Source organism: Stegostoma tigrinum, chromosome 30, assembly GCF_030684315.1.
Source record: "Stegostoma tigrinum isolate sSteTig4 chromosome 30, sSteTig4.hap1, whole genome shotgun sequence".
NCBI lineage: Eukaryota > Metazoa > Chordata > Chondrichthyes > Orectolobiformes > Stegostomatidae > Stegostoma > Stegostoma tigrinum.
Genome location: NC_081383.1, coordinates 35,864,374 through 35,888,513, shown reverse-complemented (window position 1 = coordinate 35,888,513; position 24,140 = coordinate 35,864,374). Strand labels below are relative to the sequence as shown.

General features: G+C 40.9%; 1 protein-coding gene across 1 annotated transcript in view; it reads left to right on the top strand.

The window, feature by feature from the left end:
• Positions 1-1,769: 1,769 nt before the first annotated feature.
• uhrf1 (ubiquitin-like with PHD and ring finger domains 1) overlaps positions 1,770-24,140 on the top strand; it is a 35,694-nt gene continuing 13,323 nt past the window's right edge. Inside the window, exons 1-8 of the mRNA XM_048559825.2 lie at positions 1,770-2,120; positions 11,253-11,522; positions 13,127-13,308; positions 14,661-14,876; positions 15,709-15,818; positions 17,253-17,439; positions 19,238-19,361; positions 19,779-19,886. Of these exons, the coding sequence (XP_048415782.1) occupies positions 1,968-2,120; positions 11,253-11,522; positions 13,127-13,308; positions 14,661-14,876; positions 15,709-15,818; positions 17,253-17,439; positions 19,238-19,361; positions 19,779-19,886 (1,350 nt within the window). The 5' untranslated portion in view covers positions 1,770-1,967. The remainder of the gene's footprint in view (positions 2,121-11,252; positions 11,523-13,126; positions 13,309-14,660; positions 14,877-15,708; positions 15,819-17,252; positions 17,440-19,237; positions 19,362-19,778; positions 19,887-24,140) is intronic.

The window sequence follows — 24,140 nt, the reverse complement described above, 5'->3', positions numbered from 1 at the left end:
TCAGCAATGGTGCAGGGCAATTTCAGATTGATGATGCACAACACGCTTTTAAAGATGGCGTAAGTGCAGGGATGCCAGTGAATTCTGGGGTATCCGTTCTGGCAAGTTGTCTCTGGAATGATAATTGGTAACTGAGGCAGTACCTGGACATGACAGACACCATGGAGGTGTGGTAGGTGATTAATGAAGCAAGTTGGTAAGTTATGATAAGAGAACGTTTTGGGCCTTGTGGCGCAAATTCCTCCAAAAAACAGACTTAGCCAGAGTAACTCAACATTCAGTCCAAATAAATCCAGATGCTTGGAAACACTAATAATTATAAGCTGTCCAGACCTCCAGCTCCCATGTCACACAGAACACTGATTTGGAATATACTGCCAATTCTTTGCTGCTGTTGGTCAAAATCCTGGAACTCCCTGTGTAACAGCACTGAGGATGTGCCGACAACACAATCACCCTCTCAAGTGCAAATATAGAAATGGACAATACATGCTAGCTATACAAGCTAAAGTTGGACTGAAGGGTCTGTTTGTGCAGTATATCTCTATGACTTTTAAAGTTCAATGTGACTATTGTAACCATCAAACACATTGGAATATTCTGAATATCACTCATTGAATCTCACAAGTCTGAAGGATCAGCTAACAAGTAAAGGATAATGAAAAGTAGCCCAATTTTGGCCTTGCATCACTTCCAAGGCTTATGTGCTGGTTCACTTACTACACCCGAGTAATTGCCTGTTCGTGTTTGCATGAATGTCCTTTGTCTCTGTTTTGTTGGTGTGAACAGTTTACTGCTATTCCAATATGCCGTATTGCATAATTTCACCCTGTCAAAGATTTTTCGTACAATTAACCATAACCAACAAAAATCAGCATTTTAAGTTACGGTTCTACTGTTTAGAAAGGTACATCTTAAAATATGCTTTGATCTGTGTTTAACGGAGCTTCTAGTTTTTTCATTCCTCTGAGGGTGCGGTATAAAATTCATTTGTGTCAAAATGGCATTTTCTTTTTATTGGAACTTCAAATAGTACACACATCTCATAATCTATTTCAGACGAATATGTGCACCACTGTAAACTGATAATCTCGAGCACAAGATCGGATACAAAACCACTAGCAGAGGAGCGAGAAAATCAGAAAGAAGGTTTGAAAAGGATATGTAACTAAATTGTTGATTCAATGGAGCAGAATTACGGAACACTTGCCAGAGGCGTGTAGCCAAAGTTAACGATGAGGGTCCTTGCTGTGCTTTTCTCAATGACACATACTGTACCATGTTCCGCAATAGAATATTTGCGGTTTATGTGAGAGGAGCGGCTCCATATCTGACTCACTGGGATCAGGCATTTCCCGCCAAGCCAACAAAAACCACCTGAGATTTTGGCGCCAAAGCGTGTGCTGATAGAGAATGGGTGACATCTACTTTTTGTCTCAGACATGTCTCACACGTGGCATTGTTTTGTGAAGGTTTTTGCCCTTCCTTCATTATCTTTCGGCCTAGATCGATCAGTTAAATCTCGCTCTCTAAGGCAGCTGAGCACTTCTCCTCAGGTAGTCAACCCTTGGCGGTCCTCATGACCTCGCGTGATTTGCTTCGCGCCGCCGAGTTGCCCCTCAGAGGGCGGGGCAAGAGCGACGGCCGTCCAACGCAGTGAAGTCATCGGCCGGGCGCGGAGACATCTTTGGTGTGTACGGAGGGGACGCTAGAGGTCGTCGTCCAATCGGAGCGGGGCTGCAGTGCGCGCGCTGCAATAGGCGGGAGAACGTTGGTTTGAATCGGACGCTGCGCGCGCGGAGCAGATCCGTTGGATTCAAGGAGGGGGGAAAGATTAAAAAAAATTAAATTCGCGGGAAAGCTTCCCACCCCCCCGTCACTAAGAAGGAGATTGGGGGAAAAACAAACATTAGCACGTCCGAAGTGATTATCATTATTCGCTTTTGTTAAAGTCATTGAGATTGAAGATGTGGATCCAGGTGCGAACTATGGACGGCAGGGAGACGCGGCACATTGACGGACTCTCCAAACTAACCCCAGTGCAGGAGCTGAGGGAAAAGATCCGGGAAGCATTTGGTGTGGAGGCGGATCGGCAACGGCTGTTCTATCGGGGAAAGCAGGTATTCTACACCAGAGGGTTGTAAGTAGAAAGTTAACAGGAGGGCGCCCAGTTTGAATGGGACAACCCAATAGGGAATAAACGGCCGTCCACATAAACTACTATTCGGCAACTGGCACTGGAGGGTTAAAATATCTACCCCTACGCGCGGGAGAAGAGGATTCGCCTCCGTTAAGCAATAATTGACTGAGCGGGGCTTCTCTGGGGCTAGCACTCTGTCAAAACGACGTCCGTCCCCGAATAGATCTAAAAGAGGGCTACCCTTTGTGTGCTGACTATCCGCTCCTTGACATTATAATTCTGTGTTAAATCTACTTTTAAATGGTTTAAACACTTCATGGCTTTCCAACTGCATCCAGAGGCGGGCTGTTTACACCACAACCCAGCTTGCTGACGGTGGCATTACTATTGGGCTTGTCTCTTGCTCCCCTGTATCCGATTGGCTAGTTCACCGATCCGTCACAGTTTGTCTAGCCTATCCCTCCTCCCCCTCGCGTTTAGTTGCGCGGGGAGGTGTTGGGTACTTAAAAAGGCGCTAAATGTCCGTCGACCCGTTTGTCGATTTATTCTCAATAATCCACCGGAATAACATTTCACTACAACGTATTCAGGAGTGGGGTGGGTGGAGGGAAGGAAGGAAGGAATGTGTACTCTTCTGAACAATTGTACATTTTGCTGAAGTTTTCATCTTCATATTTTTATCATGTTTGAAATAGTCATCAACAATTTTCATTCAAATACTCGGGTACCAGGAAAATTAAAGGCTTTTCTGATGAAGGGTCTAGACCCGAAACGTCAGCTTTTGTGCTTCCAAGATGCTGCTTGACCTGTGTTCATCCAGCTTCACACTTTGTTATCTCGGATTCTCCAGCATCTGCAGTTCCCATTATCTCTGAGGAAAATTTAAAGTGTTAGTTGGCGCCAGTCTTTGGCAACTTCTTAGTTAGGTACAGGATCATATTGAACTAGAGGCTAATTCTTCAGAATAATTCTGCTACAGACAACATTCTCACCATTACCGCAATTGATGAACCCACGAAGAAAATGAGCCGTTAATATATATTGCAGTAGGGCAAACTAGTGACAGTTTATTTTACTGCTCCAAGCTTTTAACTGTAGAAAGAATCTTTGTGCGCCACCTAGTTCAATATCTCACGTTCGCCTTCATGAACGGTTGTTTTTTCGTGATAGTGGATCGCAGATTATTGCCTGTGTATTTCTACATTTAATAAATGCACATACAACTTGCTCCTTTGATCCTAGCCGGATGCTTCCAAACGGCTTTTTTTAAAGTATTCATCAAGCGAGGTATGTTAGAATTGAGAAATAAATTTCATCCCTTTAAGATTTTGCTTCATACAAGTTGATTGCCACATTTACTACTTTACAATAATGACTACACTTAAATCTAGTTTTAAAACTCTTTGGAACAACCTGGTATGTTTGCCAGATTTTCTTTCAAGTGTAGCACAATCAGCTACACAATGAAACAATTCCTTTAGTCTTGTTTACAGCATGAAAAAAAACCCATTACACAATTGATGTTTTTGATTTCTCATGTCAGCCGTAGAGATTATCCAATGGCACCAAATTCAGCCAAGCCACTGAAAACAACTTGTAGACATTGGTAATAATGGGAACTGCAGATGCTGGAGAATCCAAGATAATAAAATGTGAGGCTGGATGAACACAGCAGGCCCAGCAGCATCTCAGGAGCACAAAAGCTGACGTTTCGGGCCTAGACCGCTTTGCAGAACACCTCCGCTCGGTTTGCAATAAACAACTGCACCTCCCAGTTGCAAACCATTTCCACTCCCCCTCCCATTCTTTAGATGACATGTCCATCATGGGCCTTCTGCAGTGCCACAATGATGCCACCCGAAGGTTGCAGGAACGGCAACTCATATTCCGCTTGGGAACCCTGCAGCCCAATGTTATCAATGTGGACTTCACCAGCTTCAAAATCTCCCCTTCCCCCACCGCATCCCTAAACCAGCCCAGTTCGTCCCCTCCCCCCACTGCACCACACAACCAGCCCAGCTCTTCCCCTCCACCCACTGCATCCCAAAACCAGTCCAACCAGTCTCTGCCTCCCTAACCTGTTCTTCCTCTCATCCATCCCTTCCTCCCACCACAAGCCGCACCTTCATCTCCTACCTACTAACCTCATTCCACCTCCTTGACCTGTCCGTCTTCCCTGGACTGACCTATCCCCTCCCTACCTCCCCACCTATACTTTCCTCCCCACCTATCTTCTTTTCTCTCCATCTTCGGTCCGCTTCCCCCTCTCTCCCTATTTATTCCAGAACCCTCACCCCATTCCCCCTCTCTGATGAAGGGTCTAGGCCCGAAACGTCAGCTTTTGTGCTCCTGAGATGCTGCTGGGCCTGCTGTGTTCATCCAGCCTCACATTTTATTATCTTGTAGACATTGGTAATTGACCGAGATATTTACAACTGATAAAGCTAATAATATTCCCTTAAATGGACTTCAGTGAGATATTTTCATCTTTTTAAGTTTATACTCGTCGAGTGTGGATGGTTTCAAGTAATGGGAACGGTAGTTCTTGCAGCTTTATGAGAAATGAAAGAGATGAACCTTTCAATCTGAAAGTAGGCCAAGGCTTGCCATATTTATTGTTGGCCAGGTCTATGTGCTCAGCTGCAGTAGAATGGGCTACGTCTGCTCACGTGACTGAACATTTTGATTGTTGTGTTTTCTAACAATGATAAACCTAATTCTAAGAGCATTCTCCAGCTCGAATCATTGCTATTGTTTTAGTCCTCATAGATATGTATGAACCAGTGTTCCAAATTTAACTTTAAAATTTTAAAATTTAAAATGGGTAGATATTTAGAACAGCTAAATTGACATGAGTAGTTGTTGCTAATGCATTCTTGTGCATGATTTGCTACTACAATCTCATGTTGACTTGACATAGCACCTAAATCCTTGCTCTCCGTTTTACTTACATCAATGTGTTGTGACAATTTCAAAGTTCAGTATCCGTTTCAACAAACTGGTAAGTAGTGACTTGCTAATTCATTTGTAGATTGTAGATAGTATTCGAAAACTGGTAGATATTTAATTTGACATAGTTTCAAGATTTAAGTTTTAATTTTGCATCTTTTTAAACTATTTGAAGTTGTAGTGAAAGATCGCAGGGTGTTTGCATGTGTTTTTGACTTTTCCCACTCATGAAAACAATTCAGCTACCCATACTGCTATTGCTTGTGGTTGCAGACTTGCTCGCCAAGCTGATGTGTTTGATTGCAGTTGTTTTGTCACCTTGATAGGTAACATCGTCAGTGCGCTTCTGGTGAAGCGTTGATGATCTGCCCTGCTTGTTACTTTAGATGCCTCAGTTTACTGGGTTGGTTGGCATTACTTCCGGTTTTAAGACCAATTTCAAAGTTCAGTATCCGTTTCAACAAACTGGTAAGTAGTGACTTGCCATAAGACATAGGAGTGGAAGTAAGGCCATTTGGCCCATCAAGACCACTCTGCCATTTAAATCATGGCTGTTGGGCATTTCAACTCCACTTCACTGCATTCTCCCCGTAGCCCTTGATTCCTTGTGAGATCAAGAATTTATTGATCTCTGCCTTGAAGACATTCAACGTTCCGGCCTCCTCTGCACTCTGTGGGAATGAGTTCCACAGGCCCACCACTCTGGCTGAAGAAATGTCTCCTCATTTCCACTTTAAATTTATCCCCTCTAATTCTACAGCTGTGCCAACGGGTCCTAGTCTCTCTGCCTAATGGAAACAATGTCCCAGCGTCCACCTTTTCTTTGTTTTTCAGTGGTTTGTATATCGGGTCCAGTTCATTTGTGTTTGTTGACAGAGTTCCAATGGAGTGCCAAGCCTCCAGTAATTCCCTAGCATGTCTCTTTTTTTGGCTTATGCTGTTATGGACGTGTTGTCCCAGTTGAATTTGTGTCCTCCTTTTAACTAGGACAACACATCCATAAAAACACAAGCCAAAAAGAGACATTCCAGGGAATTCCTGGAGGCCTGTCTTTCCAGCTGGAACTCCATCAACAAACACAATTGAACTGGACCCGATATACAAACCACTGAAAACCAGAACCGGAAGTAATACCAACCACCCCAGCAAACCGAGGCATATAAATAACAAGAAGGACAGAACACCAACGCTTCACTGGAGACGCACTGACAATGCTACCTATTAGGGTAACGAAAAATCTGCAATCAGTCACACAGGCTCGGCGAGCTAGTCTGCAACCTCATCCATGACCTTAGCCACAAATCTTCTCAAAATCTTTAAATGGCTATTGCTTCTCCAATTTCTGTTCAACATTGTCTAGCAAGTGATAGTTCAATTGGGCATATTAAAGCAACCTAATTATGATAAGGTATGTAAAGAAAACTTGAACAGCAGCTTGGCGGCATTACTTCCAATCATACTTGAAGAGTCATGTATCAAAATATTGGATTAAGAGTGTCACGAATTCTTGGGTACTGCTTTAGTGCAGCATTTGTGCTTTTATCTCCCATGAGAGAACAGAAGTGTGGTGAATAGATGATCTGTGCTCGCTTGCAGCTTCTATTTGTAATTCACAGGAATTGGTGAAAATTTGGGAATGGTTTAGCTACCATGTCTCTTGAATAAGACCATAAGACATAGGAGTGGAAGTAAGGCCATTCGGCCCAACAAGTCCACTCCGCCATTTAAATCATGGCTGATGGGCATTTCAACACCACTTCCCTGCACTCTCCCCACAGCCCTTGAATCCTTTTGAGATCAAGAATTTGTCGATCTCTGCCTTGAAGGCATCCAACGTCCCAGCCTCCACTGCACTCTGCGGCAATGAATTCCACAAGCCCACCACACTCTGGCTGCAGAAATGTCATCTCATTTCAGTTTTAAATTTACCCTCTCTAATTTTAAGGCAGTGCCCACGGGTCCTAGTCTCCCCGCCTAACGTCCTAGTGTCCACCCCTTCTAAATCATACATTATCTTGTAAGTTTCTATTAGATCTCCCCTCTAAATGGGGCCTAACTAGAGCCTTATAAAGCCTCAGAAGCACATCGCTGCTTTTATGTTCCAACCCTCTTGAGATAAACGACTACATTACATTCGCTTTCTTAATTAAGGACTCTACCTGCAAGTTAACCTTTAGAGAATCCTGGACCAACACTCCTAGATCCCTTTGCACTTCTGATTTGCGAATTTTCTTACTGTTTGGAAAATAGTCCATGCCTGTATTCTTTTTTCCAAAGTGCAAAACTTCACATTTACTCACATTGAATTTCATCAGCCATTTCCTGGACCACTCTCCTAAACTGTCTAAATCTTTCTGCAGCTTTCCCACCTCCTCAGTACTACCTGCCTGTCCACCTATCTTCGTATCATCGGCAAACTTCGCCAGAATGCCCCCAGTCCCTTCATCCAGATCATTAATATATAAGGTGAACAGCTGTGGCCCCAACACTGAACCCTGCGGGACACCGCTCGTCACCGGTTGCCATTCCGAAAAAGAAAAAGTTTCTTTCGTTGGCAGAATATAGATATTAAGAAGAATTAAATAATTGCGCCTGTGCCACCAATTCGTTTAATGTTTCATATTCCAGAGCGAAGAGAAACCATAATGGTGAAAAGTTAGATCCTTGCCACAGGATGATGCTGTCACAAAATTAAACTTCATTCCTACAATAGTGGAATTTGCTTTTTAATCAATAATGACTGCAGTCGTAGGATAGTTAGTATATTTAAATAACATACGTATATATATTCATTTTCTTTTGGCTGTAATGATCAGGTATGGAGATATGCTTTTCTTTCTCAATTATTCCGAAGACTCTGATTGGTAAGCCATATCAGAGCATGATAGTCCTGTCTCTTTTGAATATGTAGTATCCTGCACATGATTTTAAAGATTAGATTTTTAAATTAGCTGACTAGAATGTCTGGCCACCATCACACTGCAGTTTGTAAGATCTTGCTGTGCAAAAATTGGCTGCCTTGTGCCCTCCATTGCAGCAGTGACTGTAGTTCAGATGTCCTGTGTCCTCCTTTGGGACAGCCCAAGATTATATGTGGTGCAGAAGGAGACTGAAAGCATCATTTAAGAAGAGAAGAACTAGAAACAGGAATAGGCAATTCAGACTCTTAAGCCTGCTCTGCCATTTGGCATGATCATGGCTGATCTCATCTCTGCTTCAACTCCACATTCCTGCCCACTTTCTGTAATGCTTCAGCCTGTTACTAATTAAAAAATTATACCCATCTCAAATTCACTCGATGTCCCAGCATCCATTGTACTCTGGGGTAATGACTGCCAGAGATTCACTCACCTCTGAGAGAAATAACTTGCCCATGTCTTTATCTTAACTCTGCTACCTCTTACCCTAAAACTATGGCCACTTATAGAGGATGTGGAGCAGTCATTAGCAACCAGGAGGTCCTTCAACTATAAAACCTCCACTACAGAGCTGAACAGATTGCAAAGGTGTTGTTGGAATGCCAGGTGAGTAACTAGGCAAGAGCTAAAATACTTTGGATGACAGTATCAAATGGTATGCATGAAATATTGCTCAATATGCTGCAGAGAATGGAAGTATGAGTTCAGTAAAGAGGCAGGAATTTTTTCTCCATACAGCCAAGGAGATTTTACAGTGTTCAAAATCATGGCTTTGAATTAATAAAGATAAAACTGTTTTGAATGGCAGAAAAATAGATAAGCAGAGAATGTGTATTTAGGATGATTGTCTAAACGAGACAACAGGAGGAAACCTTTTAGTTTAAGCACAGTGGATATTGAGTTGTGAGCTGGCATCAGTTGCCTGAAACGGTAGCAAAACCAGATATAAAACAATTTTCAAAAGAGAATTGAACAAATAGAAAAGGAAGATTGCATTTATATAATGCTTTTCATGCCCATTGGACATCTTAAACTACTTTGCAGCCAGCAACACACAATTTTTTGAGATGTAGTCACTATGTCAATTTAAGGAGATGCAGCATCATATATACACATAGCAAGATCCCACAAATCGTAATAATACCCACATAATCTGTTTTTTAATGTTGATTGAAAGATAAATATTGGCCATTATGCCAGATGCATACCACTGTTCATCAAAATAGTGGCATAAGGTCTTTTATGTCCACTGAAAGGGCAGCGGAGACTTCACTTCATCTGAAGTACGGCACTTCTGAGAATGCTGCACTGTCAAGTCAGTCTTGTTTTGTCCTTGAGCCCTGGAATGGGATCCAATCCCAGAACCTTGTGATTCAGTAATGAGAGCTCGTGATGGGCTAAATGGTCTGGTGTGCTGTATTCCTCTGCAATTTTAAAAGGTACAAAATCAAAATGCAGCAGATGTTGGAAATCTGGTGGTAAAACAGAAAGTACAGGCAATACTCTGCAGAGCAGGTACCGTGCCTGGAAAGAGGATCTCAGTTAGTGCTTCAGGCTGATCTTTTATCAGAAACAGAAAACGGGAGGGATAAACAACTTTTAAGTATATACACACTCCGTCATTAAAAACATTAATGTTTAAAGTAAAGACTAGATTATAGAACCATACAACACCAAAGTTGACCTTTTAGCCCATTGCGTCTAAGCTGCCCTCTTAAAAGACTCGTATTGATCAACATAATTTATCTGTGTGCATTATCGGTGTAGTGTCTGAGGAAGGGGTTGAGCTTTGAAAGGTTTGTTTTCAAATGAACCAGTTGGACTATAACCTGGTGTTGTGTGATTTTTGATTTTGTCCATCCCAGTCCAGCACTGGCATCTCCGCATCAGGTTTATTAATTAACATAGTGAAATGTTATCCTGTGCCTCCAGAGTCATTAGCTGTTATCTTATCTAGTAATATTACCACTCTAACACTGTCCCACCATGCTGTTTTCTGTACTCTTTTCATTGTTCCCAAAGAAACTGTGTTTCCTTTCATATCTTGGAAATGTATTTAAATGCAAGAATAAACACCTAAATAAAACAAAAGCAAAGTGCCAAAGAAGTTGAAAGTCTGAAATAAAAAGAAAATGCAGGAAGTACCCAGCAGGTCAGATAACATATGTGAAGAAATGAGAGTTGTAATTTCAGGTTGTTCTTTCACCATGATGAGGAAAAAAAACCTCATTAAAATCCAGTTGTGGGGTTATGGTCCAGTTCTGAAGAAGATTCTTAATGGACATAAATTGCCACAGGTACTGCCAGAACTGCTGAGTTTCTCCAGCGTCTCCTGTGTTTATGTGAGGTTACAGTTTGTCCTCCAGTAACATGGCTTCAATCAGGAAAGTAATGATACTCGAAACCCGACTGACATCATGAACAAAATCATTGAAGTATCGATGATGAGTTAGTGTGACAGCAGCATAGTCTGTGGTTGTGACTCATGGGAAGAGATTTAAAAGAGACCTGAGGTGCAACTTCTTTTGCACAGAGGTGCTTTGTATATGGAATGAACTGCCAGAGGAAATAGTAGAGGCGAGTACAATTACGACATTTAAAAGACCTTTGGACAGTGCCATGAATAGGAAAGGTTGAGGAGGATATGGGCCAAATGCAGGCAAAGGGGCTAGTTTACTTTGGGGAAACTTGGTTGGCAAGGCCAAGTGTTGCATTAACTCTCTTACTGTTCTTTGCACCAGCTATTAAACTTGCTAGTTTGGATTTAATTTCTTGATTTCATTGGGACAGGAGGCTTATTTTCCAGTTTGTTTCCCCCAACTATCTTGCCTTGGTAAACTGTCAGCTCCCTGTAGGTTCATGGTTCCATGAGGCCAGATTGCGCGTCACAGCTATAGTAAATATTTTTCTCCCTAGCCTAGGATCTTAAAGGCAATTATTGTTAACGGCCCAGAGATTATGCAATGACAATTATTCTGTAAATTCTTTTGCAGTCTGTTGTCTGAGAGCTTTCCTAAATGCAAGTTATTTTCATGTGGTAAATGCCTTTTCTACTAAAATACTGTAATACTTCTTTTGATAATTAAGAAAATTAAATCTTTTCTCTTTACTGCTTCTGTTTTTAATGCGTTTGAACTTAGAAAATTTCCACGTGATGTAGCTTTTACATATGAAAAAAGATTGGAGAGCCTTAATTCGGAAAATTTCTTAGCAGATGTTGAACTTTGTTTCTTTTGCCTGTTTAGATGGAGGATGCCCATTCACTTTTTGACTATAACGTGGGACTTAATGACATCATCCAGCTGCTAATTCGTCAGGTTGATCAAGTTGTATCGAAAGGCAACATGAGAAAGGAAAAAGATGCAGAGCTCTCTGACACAGACTCTGGATGTGGTTCTGCCCAAAGTGAATCAGATAAAAACTCTAATAGTGGTGAAGCTGCTATGGACTTGGATGGTCAGGCAGGAACGTCCACTCAGTCGGATCTCATTGACCCAGGGTTTGGCTTATATAAGGTAAGCAAAGAGTCTGTCTTATCAACGTACAGTTCTAAGTAACTGTGTGTCATTAAATAATCAGAGTTTTCAATTTTAAGATGCATCTCAAACTATCATAATTGCAGAAATAACATTACCAGTTTGCATGGGAATCTTGAACTTGCCATGTCGATTCTTTAATATACAAGAGTATTGTCTTTAATATTTTAGAGATCAATACAGAGATACATTAAAATGCCAGTGAATGTGCTGAAGAACTGTTTTCAGAATTAGCCTCACCTGTAGTCAAGCTGTTCTGTTCAACTGCAACAGTGACATCTGCCTGACAGTGGAAACCTCTTTAAATATAACCAGTGCAAATCAAATCTGGTCAGTTACAGCTCCATCAGATTTACTCCCTCATTATCGTAGTTGTGATGATGTCATTGATGCTATCAAATGGCATTTATAATATGCTCACCAATGTTTGCCTGGGTTTTGACTTATTACATATTCAGGAACAAGTTGTTTGTGAATTCAACTAAACACTGCAATCAGAGAACAGTTCTAGTTTTATATTGGAGGAAAGTCATCGTGAAAGATACTGATCCGAGCAGCACACTGCCTTCAGAAACTGTCTGAGATGATTGGCCCTCGGATAACAGCTTCCTCTACCCTCGTGAAAAATCCCAGAGCGATAATAATAATACCGTTTTTCTCACTACAAATGTTGCCAGATTGTTGAATATTTCCATTTTCTGATTGCACACTTTAAAGAAATATAAAGAGGGAAACCACATACCTCTCGCCCACCTGTGTCTGGATATCATAGTGCCACTTTGGTCAAATTTTGCCTCAACCTGCCCAAACCTCACGTCTGATATTCAAGTCTTTTGTTTACTTTTAGACCAATGCAATAAGATCTGGAGTTACATGGTTCTGACAGAACTCAATAATGTGGGTCTTACCATAATCAACTGAACAGAATTCGATAACTTCTTCACACACTTGGAGATGTTAGCATGTAGATGCTGGAGGAAAAAGCATTGATGAATGCCAGGAAAACATTGATTTAGCGAGTTTTTAGTTCTACTGAGTGGTGAAGGTGCGATCCAGAATGTAGGGCAGTTTGCTGTTTAGACTCAGAGTTCCACATTAGTCATAAATATGACTGTACAGCAACTGTGTTGTGGTATCATATATTTAAGTTATTCTTCTAGCCTTCAGCTCTGAAGCATGCCTGTACTTTGAATATTACTGGGTTGGAAAAGTTGCGATTCACAGATTGTGACATCTCCTGCAGAAATATAATGCTGTAGAACATTTTTCTGATTGGTTTATGGAAATGCTTAGTAGCAGGCAGAATTGGTGATAATGCAGAAGCCTATATAACACCAGACAGCACTAATTTGGAAATTGCCTGTTCTTGTATTAAATATGGAGACTGCATGGTTTAAATGGAAGATTTGGCAGTGTAACTATGTTGGGTGATTTTAGTAACGGCAAATGTGTCATTTTGCTTTATATTATTGCCTTGAAAGGTCTGTGTTTTCAAGTGGGCTAAGTAATTTCTTCTTACAGGGAAGCCTAGTAATATGTGACTGCAGAGCAATTTGAGAGTTTGAATTTGTGTTTTTTTTTAGATAAATGAATTGATTGATGCTCGAGACATGCATATGGGTGCTTGGTTTGAAGCTGTTGTCGTTAATGTGACACAGGATGAGAGTGCAACTAAAACCAGTAATGAAGAGTCTGCACATTCAAGCAAAGCTACAGAATCAAAGATTGCTGCTGAAGATGTGATTTATCACATTAAATATGAAGAGTACGTTAAAATGACTAAATAAAGGGAACACTATTTTCATTTCCGCTATTGCCTTTTTTCGTAAGTGCTGGAAGTAGGACAGCACTCTCCAATTTCTCCACCTACTTTTCTGACTGATTTGTATTTCCTATCTGGTGAATTTATAAATTAGATTTGACGTGAGCTATTAAAAATAATGGACATAGTAGCATGGTTGGACTTTGGGGCTGAGGTGGGTTTGGAGGTAGGAGATAATTAATTGGGCAATGGATGTTGGGTAGGGATGCCAGTACGTTTCAGTTTCTGCTCTACATTAATCTGTGACAAGATGGCTCCTGGACACACTTTGCTCCCTGCTGATGCTTGAGGACCTTAATCAGGCAATTAATATCTCCACAGTTGGCTTTAAGCCAATAGCAGACAGGTTAATTGTCATTTGGAAAGCTTGAAAAGCAAACTGTCAGAGCTGTTTGATGGCTGCTGGAAACGGATCTGTGTCCCTCGTTCATAGAATTCCTACAATACAGACAGAGACCATTCACTCTATTTAGCCTGCACCAACCCTCTGAAGAGCAACCCCCCCCCCCCCCCAAAGACCTGCTTCCCTTCCCTTAGCCCGTAACCCCACGTTTACTACGTTATCCGCCTAATCTGCACACCTTTTGACTGTGGAAGGAAACCCAGACAGACACGGTGACAATATGCAAACTCCACATGGATCGTCACCAGAGGCTGGAATCTAATCTGGATCCCTCATACTGAGGCAGCACTGCTAACCACGGTGCTGCCCTTGTGCCACTGCCACTAGCAGCATCTGTGCTTAATTGGAATGGCTTGGCAAGTGGCAGAACTAGACTGGTGACAGTTATCTGACACTTTTCTTTCTGACTACCCCTGAAAAATACAAATTTAAAAAGTCCTGCCATTGCTTGCCTGTAGTTGCGTTTATTGATGGCAGATGCGACTTCTCCTAGTGGTGCTCCCTGCAACAGAGAGCTACTGCCCTTTGGCTGGCAGTTTTAGGGGATAGATTTTTCACTCCCATATCACCCTTAATCTTCAGAAAGCTCACTGCTGACCACTGAAAGCCTGGGTGCAATTACTGATGTTGGGCCTTCTCTGAAGGAACTGGCGCAAGGCTCTTTCTGCTCCCCAGCTAACAGGTGAAATCCCCACTGACTGCATTAAATGAGACCTCGTTTGTTCGTCTATGATAATACCAATCTTATTTTTGTCTTAAACGTTGAGCATTATCTTCAAGAGTTAAGGTTGAACCAAATGTCATTAATATTTTTGCTATACTCTATGTAGTTATATATAACAATATAAAATAAAAATTGAGAAGCTAAACTTATTTGTTTGAATCTGTGAAGTTATCCAGAAAATGGAATTGTGCAGTTGCGATCGAAAGATATTCGACCGCGAGCGAGGGTGGTCTTGCAGTGGCACCAGCTTCATGTTGGACATGTGGTGATGGTGAACTACAACCCAGATGAACCTAAAGAGCGAGGATACTGGTATGATGCAGAAATTCTGCGGAAGAGGGAAACCAGGACTACAAAAGAGATCTATGCAAAAATTCTTCTGGGGTAAGGATCTGAATATTTTATTGTAAATTTTGGACCTTTGTTTCAGCAGTATTTGTATTAAGCTGCTGATGAATTATCAATTATTTGGCTTTTTAAAATGGGGTGGATTGTCTGACTTAGTCTGATCTGAACAATTTCCTGGTGTGTATTTAAAAGTGTTGGAGGCTTTAACAAATATATTACACACAAATATTGTGAAGTTCAAAACTTTTGCCTTTACTTTTCAAACTCCATGCCTTTGCTCATGTTCATTCAACACTTTCTCTTTTGGAATAGTCTATTGTGAAAATATTTTAAAACTCATGTTCATCGGTTTCACAAAGCAGACAAAATAACAGTTCCTAGGGTAGTCAGTGAATTATTGGATGGTCTTCATGAAAGACGAATTGGGATTGCCATCTATGTTGGGCTGTTTTGTTTGAGCGTTAAATCCTGCAATATGTTCCGTTACGTGGTACATACTTGTAAATCTGTAACCCATTTTGTGTATACCACAACAGACACAGCATACCCTTTTTTATAAACCACTGACCATTCTCATGTGCCATGAGGAGCATCATTAAACATTTATAAATGTTGACTAGAATACTTACAATTTGCTACAATGTTTGCAGAAAAACAGTTCCGTTGTAATGTCAGACTTTTATTTCTCCCATTGATGTATCCAATGGATGTATGCTGGAATCCAGCTGTTAGCATGTAGTAGCCAGACGTATTGTCTTTTGCAATATAAAAACCGAAAGAACTGCGAAAGCTGTAAATCAGGAATAAAAGTTGTTGGTATTGTCTTTTGCTGTTTCATGTACGTAACCATTTTTGATTTTTGACATAGGGATGCTGGTGATTCTTTGAATGATTGTAGGATCTCACTGGTGGATGAAGTCTACAAGATTGAGGAACCAGGAAGTAATGGAATCAATGGATCTGAAAGTCCTGTGAAAAGTAAGTTTGCTGGGATTGTTGATACGTCATATACTTGTTCTTGGACTGAGTAGAAGGATGGGTATTCTTCTCACATATCTTAATTTGGATTTGGTATCATAGTTTATATAGGAGAAGGTTTGTTGATTTTTTTTATTAAGTAAAAACTTGGATCTAAGAAAAAGCACAAATGAATCATGTTGAGCTGTTGGAGATCAATGTCACTTTTTTAAAAAAAGGACAAAAGTTTCACATTTCCTGTTTGGAGAAATCATCTTTTTAATGTATAGTATCTATACGTCTGCATTTTCTGTTTGAAAATTTACTCTCATGCTATTGAAATTACTCTCAGTTAATAGTAGTTGACAGTTAATACAGTCAAACTGCAAATTCCAGATTGAATAGGGATGACAAGTTCATGAACGTGAAACAGCTCGATTTCTGTGAAAACCTAAATTTATTTTTGTGTGGTGTGTGTGGTTCTGACCTAAATTGCTACTTTTAAAAATTCCTTTTCACATTTTACCATGGTGGGATTTGAATTTGAGTTCTGCATTTCCTGTCCTGAACGCATCTGGATGGGTACAGGTATAGGAAGGGTTTAGAGGGATATGGACGAAATGCTGGCAAATGGGAATAGATTAAATTAGGATATCTGGTCAGCATGGATGAGTTGGGCTGAAGAGTCTGCTTCCATGATGTACATCTCTATGAGGATTGCCCCGCCTCTAATTGATATAGCTGATGGGATGTATTAAATCTTCAGCATGTAAGTGGGTCCTTTGATTGAAACTATAACTTATTTTGTTCAATTTACTTTTTTTTAGTGAATATTAGGCTTGCTTTCTGTACTGAGACCACCTTTCCTTGTTACTCCAAGTGGCCATGTAATAAATGAGCTTTCTGAACTGAGCTGACTGCCTTTATGGAGTTGGGCATGAGGAAAACATACAATGTGCGTTTCCACTGGGTGCTCTGGTTTCTTCCCATAGTCTAAGAATGTGCACGCCATGTGGATTGACCATACTAAATATGGAGTTATGATGATTGGTGGGGTGGTTCTCAGTGGAACAGTCTTCAGAAAGTTGGTGCAGAGCCGATGGGCTGAATGACATCTATCTGTAACTGTTGGAATTCGATGATTCTGAATTCTTTTAGTAGGATACTGGTCAATGTGTACTATTGTGCATAGTGAATTGCCTATCCCTGTACAGTACCAAGTGTAGGTCGGCTTTTATACCTCTTAACGGAGTGCAGTTAGCTCTTGAACTCTATTATTATTATTATTATTTTATAGTTGAGGACACTCCGGAAGGTCAAGCAGATGGAACGTTTAATGGATGCCTATTGTACTTTGCCGACTTTCCTTCCTAAGTAACTTAGAGGTGTACAGAATCCCATTACTGCATGTTAGATTACACTTCTTTTGTGTTTTTGTACTTTTTTTCCCTGTAGGGCAAAATGGACCTGAGTGTAAGCATTGCAAAGATAACCCTAACAAGGACTGCAAGCAATGTGCCTGTCACATATGTGGTGGGAAGAGTGACCCAGAGAAGCAACTGTTGTGTGATGAGTGTGATATGGCCTATCATACCTACTGCCTCAATCCTCCTCTCGCTAGTATTCCAGAAGTTGAAGACTGGTATGTCTGCCTCAGCTCTTGCATTAGTTTTGCTTTGGTTGAGGAAAGAAAAGAACATGAGTAAAGTCTGAACCTTTTCTAGTGTGTTGAATAAGCTTTAATGCTCCTTGCATTGTTAGTTCCTCAGGTAGCTCACAACTGAGTGAAAATATGTGGGGGAGGGGGCATGCTGATAATTTTTTTATTAGCCTGGATCTTTTGCTTGCAGTTGGAGATGTGTGCCTGATTTATGTCTGAACATGATTATCAAACTATCTTGTCTTTGAGAACAGTTTCCTACCTGTGGGAATGGCAATTGAGAAGCAGCTTTGACCGAACTCCTTAAATAATATTTCTGCTATAACTGAAGAGCTGCATTTATCTATGCTCAACCACATAAGATTTTAGACTAGAGCTAAAATGCTTCGTAGGGTGTAGTCACAGTTATGTAAACAAATTTGATGCCAATTTATACATTACAAAAGTTCCATTATCAGTTCTCCTGAGAGTACACACTTGTAGACATTTTTCTCATTGTCAGCATTAGGAGCTTGTGTCACCATGATCAAGACCGTTGATCAGTCACCCCTTCCATGTCTTGTCCTACCCTCCCATATGCTGTTCTGGCCAAACTTTCCTTAAGGCTTCCTTGTCCCAGCTTAGAAACCACAGCTTTCTCTAGTTTACTTTCTATCTGTTCTCATAAAATCGCGTGCCTACCTTGCCTAAGAGACCCATCACCTACACCATCAAACTCACCACTGCTAACCACCAACTCCCCTTCCAGGTCCAGATATTATTAGTGGTTCTCTCCCTTCAGGTGTTTTTGATCACTCATTTAAATCTGCCATTCTTGCTCCTTTACTGTTGAGACCAACTCTCTTCTCACCTCCACACTTGATTATTGCGCTACAATGCTGTTTGGTCCCCATGTTCAATCTTACTTTTAAACTCTGCTACTCACTACTTAGGTTTTGTTCAAGCTATCACCCTTCTGCTCCATATCAAGCACCGTATCAACTTTAAAGTTCTCTTCCTTGTTTTTAATTCTCTTCATGACCTTAACCTTACCACCCCATCTTTGTAATGCCGTCCAGCCATCCCAGTCCTTAAATATCTGTGCTTGTCTTAATTCTAGCTGCTCCCAATTTTTATTGCTACAATATTAGTGCCTGTATCTTAAGCTACCTCAACCCAATGTTCTAGGAACATCTCTCAACATCTTTCTTCCTTTGACATTGGCCTAGCGGTATTATTGCTGGACTGTTAATCCAGAGACTTGGATAATGATCTGGGGATCCAGGCTCAAATCCCATGTCAGATGGTGGAATTTGAATTTAATGAAAAATCTGGAGTTAAGTGTCTAATGATGACTATGGATCTATTGTCAACTGTCTGAAAAACCCGTCTGGTTCACTAATGTCCTTTAGAGAAGGAAACTGCCACCCTTGCCTGGTCTATGTGTGACTCTAGACCCACTGTTGTGTGGTTGTCTCTTAACTACCCTCTTGGATGGGCAATCAATGCTGGCCTAGTCAGTGATGTGCTCATCATGTGAATTTTAAAAGAAACCCTCTTAAAACCCACATCTTTGGCTGTTTCTTTTCCTTTGATATAGCCTACTGATCTATGGAAATTCCCCAGGCAATGGAACATGTCAATCAAAAAAAAAATGATTGCGTTCAACGAATGCATATACACACTTCCTACTGATGTTGAGGATTTTAACCTGTTGAAAGCTAATTGTCTTTTTTGCCACGTTTGTGGAGCAGATAGTAACTAACCTTGTTGGCAATTCATGATGTACGTCTGATCACAGGTATTGCCCTCTATGCAAGAATGATGCTAATGAAGTTGTGTTAGCTGGTGAGAAGTTGAAAGAGAGCAAAAAGAAGGCTAAGATGGCTTCTGCTAACACTGCCTGCCAGAGAGACTGGGGCAAGGTGAGTAAAATTTAAAGTGAAGTGCGATAGTGCCAAAGTTTGAAGCAACTATATTTCAAACGGAGGTTGAAGTTTTAATGAAGGCAGGAATGAAGGAAAAGGAAAGAATTTACTTTGAATAACACATAATCATTTTTCATTTCTGAAACTGTGAATTTCTGCAGGATCGAATGATTTTAAGTGATCACTTAACCTTAAAATACCTGAAGTCGACAATGCTTCAGTTTAGCCTCTATAGTAAAACTTAAAAGTATGAGCAGCATTAATACCTATAATAGTGATACACATAGTTATGATTATTACCTTGATTTTCAGTTGTGTTTCACCTTCATGTACACCCAACACTAAATATGCAACCAGTGCCTTGCTGTGTGTTTATAGCCTTTTAATGTAACTAATTAATATGGTTTATTTCAGGGAATGGCCTGTGTAGGCCGCACTAAAGAATGTACAATTGTTCCTTCTAACCACTATGGGCCTATTCCTGGTGTTCCAGTCGGCACTCAATGGAAATTCAGAGTCCAGGTATGCTTGCTTTCTGGCTGAGGTTTTGGATAGTTGAAGTAAGCTGGAAATTTTGCATTGAAGCATATTTTAGTCAATCAATTTGGCTTCAGTTAATTTATTTCTACAGCTCTATTTTATGTAAATCAAAAGATAAAAGTTATGTGTGAATAATTACAGTGAGCGGCAGTTGTTTATACTCTTGTGGAGAGATCATTGACAATCTTGTTATTCAATTTCAAATTTGCATTAAGTGAGGGGTGATAAATTCTGTGAAATATGCCTTTTAAAAAAATCGTTCATGGGATGTGAGTATCGCTGGCTATTTATTGGTCTTTCCTAACCCAGAGGGCATTTGAGAGCCAACCACATTGCTGTGGATCTGGAGTCATATGTTGGCCAGATGTCACATGGAAGGGCAGCAGCTTCCTTCCCTAAAGGACATCAGTGAACCAGATTTTTTTTTTTACCCAGAAAATGGTCTCATTGTCATCATTTGATGCTTAACTCATGTATTTTTTAATTGAATTCAAATTCAATCATCTTCCATGGTGGAATTTGAACCTGTGTTCCTATAATGTCATTGGCTTTCTGATTAATAACCTAGCAATAATGTAACTAGGCCATCAGCTCTGATACATCGGTATGCACTTGATCTCTAAAGATCTGAAATGGGTTAACTAAAGTCAACCTGAGAAGAGAGGGAGATTACTTGGGATTTTATATCTACATTCCTATTCAGAAATCTCTCCGGACGTCTTTGAATGTAGATACTGCACTGGAATAGGATTGGAGCTCCGTTCTTAGCCCCACTACCTCTTTCCAGCAGTCAAAAAGCATACCATGACAGACTGTGATCAGCACATACCTTTGTGCAGTGATTTCAAGGTGGGTGTACAAACAGTGATACCTGAAATGATTTCTGTTCTGCTTGGACTACACCACTGCACACGTGAAGGACTAGATTATTTCCTTTTGTTCTAAATTTTCTCTTGATACCCGAATCTGTTTCACAATCCAAACCCACATGAATGACATGAAAGTAGAATTAGATTTTATTGCCATGTGTACTGAAATATAGGAGTACATTAATACAGTGCAAATAGTACAAGGTCACTATTCTCTGGCGCCACATTGGTTACAACAGCAGAAATCAAAATAAAACAACAAAAGAAGAAAGCCAAATGGTAAGGAAAATGTCCAAGCCTTAAAATATGAGTTCATTTTCCATAATGAGTGGGCAAAGAAACGGCAGATGGAAAACAACGGCGACAAGTGTGATGTTATGCACTTTGGCTGGAAGAATAGAGGTGCAGACTATTTCTAAATGGGAGAAGACTTTGATAATACAAATTAAAAAGATGTTTAGGATAGGAGTCCTAGTTCAATACCCTCTTGGGGAAGGCAAGGACGTAGTGGTGTTATCACTAGACTATTAATCCAGAAACTCAGCTAATGTTTTGAGCATCTGGGTTCAAATCCCACCATGGCTGATGGTAGAATTTGAACCCAATAAAGAATTCGAGGCAAGAGTCTAATGATGACCGTGAAGCCATTGTTGTTTTTGTGTTTATTTTTAAAAACCCATCTGGTTTATTAATGCCATGTAGGGAAAGAAATATGTTAGGCTTACCTCGTCTGGTGTACATGTGACTCCAGACCCATGGCAATATGGCAGACCCTTAACTGTCCTCTGGGCAATAAATGCTGGCCTAGCCAGAGACATTCACCTCATGAGAGTCAATTTTTAAAAAAATTGGCAGTTAGGAAGGCAAATGCAATTTTAGCATTCATTTCAAGAGCAGAGATTTACAGTGAAGCAACCATGGCTGACTAAGGAAGTCAGGGATAGCATAAAAGCAAACGAGAAAGCGTATAATGTGGCGAAGGGCAGTGAGAAACCAGTGAATTGGGAAGCTTACAAAGACCAACAAAAAAACGAAGTAAGGAGGGAGGAGATTACATGAGGGTAAGGTAGCCAATAATACAAATGAAGACTATAAGAGGTTCTTTAGGGCAAAAGAGGACATTGGACCAATGGAAAATGACAGTGGAGAGATGATAGGGAGAAACAAGGAAATGGTGGAAACCACGAGTAATGTCCCAAAAATTCAAAGAAAGTGAGGGGACAGAGCTGAGTATGGTGGCCATCACCAAGGAAAAGGTGCAAGTAAAACTGATTGTCCTGAAGGTGGACAAATCACCCAGACCACATGGACTACACCCCATTGTTCTAAAGGATACAGCTAAAAAGATAGTCGAAGCGTTTAGTGGTGATCTTTCAGGAATTGCTAGAGTCATGAAGGGTCCCAGAGGACTGGAAAATCGCTAACGTGAAAGCCCTGTTTAAAAAGGGAGTAAGGCAAAAGATGGAAAATTACAAGCCGATTAGCCTAACCTCGGTCATGGGTAAGATTTTGTAGTCCATTGTAAAGGATGAGATTTCTGAATATTTGGAAGTGTATGGTAAAACAGGGCAAAGTCAGCCTGGTTTCATCAAAGGGAGGTCATGCCTGACAAATCTGCTAGAATTCTTCAAGGAAGTAATGAGCAGGATAGACCAAACTGTGGGGATAAAAGAGTCTTTTGCAGGATGACAGCCGGTGACAAGTAGTGTTCTGCAAGGGTCAGTGTTGGGACCACAACTTTTCACATCATACATTAATGATCTAGATGAAGGAACTGTGAGCAGTTTGCAGATGGTACAAAGATAGGTGGAGGGACAGGTAGTATTGAGGAGGTAGGGAGGCTGCAGAAGGACTTGGACAAGTTAGGAGAGTGGGTAAAGAAGTGGCAGGTGGAGTACAACGTGAGAAAGTGTGAGGTCATGCAGTTTGGTAAGAATAAAAGCATGGACTATTTTCTAAATGGGGAGAGATTTCAGAAGTCCGAAGTACTAAGAGACTTGGGAGTTCTAGTCCAGGATTCTCTGAAGGTAAACTTGCAGGTTGACTCAGTCAGGTAGGCAATTACAGTGTTGGTATTTTTTTTTGAGAGGACTTGAATGTAAAAGCAGGGATGTACTACTGAGGCTTTATAAGGCCCTAGTCAGGCTACGTTTGGAGTATTGTGTGCAGTTTTGGGCCCCATATCTCAGGAAGGAAGGACTGGCCCTGGAGTAGGTTCAGAGAAGGTTCACGAGAATGGTCCTAGGAAAGAAAAGCTCAACATGTGAGGAACGTTTGAGGACTCTGGGACTATACACATCAGAGTTTACAAGGATGAAGGGGGGATTTAATTGAAACTTTCAAAACACTGAAGGGCCTGGACAAAGTGGATGTTGGGAAGCTGCTTCCATTAATAGAAGAGTCTAGGACCTGAGGGCAGAGCCTTAGAGTAACGGGAAGACCTTTGAGAACAGAGATAAGGAGAAACGTCTTCAGCCAGAGGGTGGTGAATCTATGGAATTCACTGCCACAGAGGGCTGTGGAGGTCAGGACATTGAGTACATTTAAGATTGAGGTAGATAGATAGGTTCTTGATAATCAAGAACCTAGGGGTAGAAAGCAGGCGAATAGTGTTGAGAAACTTATCAGCCATGATTGAATTGTGGAGCAGACTCAATGGGCCAAATGGCCTAATTTTTGCTCCTATGTCTTATGGTCTTAAGGTCTCATACAGGTCTAGTCAGAGCACATTTATAATATTGTGACCAATTTTGTGCCCTATACCCACGAACGGATGTATTGGCCTTGAATGGAGTCCGAGGGAGGTATACAAGAATGTTTCTGGAGGTGAAGGGCTTGTCATATGAGAAGTATTTCAGAACTCTGGGTCTGGACTTGATAGAATTTAGAAGGAAGACAAGGGATCTGGTTGAAACTTAGAGAATACTGCAAGGCCTGGATAGAGTGGATGAGGAGGAGATGAATCCATTAGTAGGAGAGACTAAGACCGAAGGGCAGAGCTCAGCGTGAAGGGGCAACCCTTTTGAACTGAGATGAGGAGAAAACTCTTCAGCTAGAGTGTGGTTAATGTGATATTAATTTCTATAGGAGGCTGTGGAGGCCAAATTGTTTAAAGTATTTAAGGTAAAGATAAATTGATAGGTCCTTGATTAGTAAGGGATCAAAGATTATGGGGTGAAGGCATGAGAATGGGGTTGAGAAACATATCAGCCGTGATCTAATGTCTAGTCAACGCGAGAGAATGCTTCATTTAGTTGGTTTAGCTAATGTGTTGTATGAACTGATATAAGAATTTAATTTAGGGTTATGCAGTATGTAAAGAATACAATTTTAACAGGACTTCTCAGCAGAGACTGGCCCCCCTGTG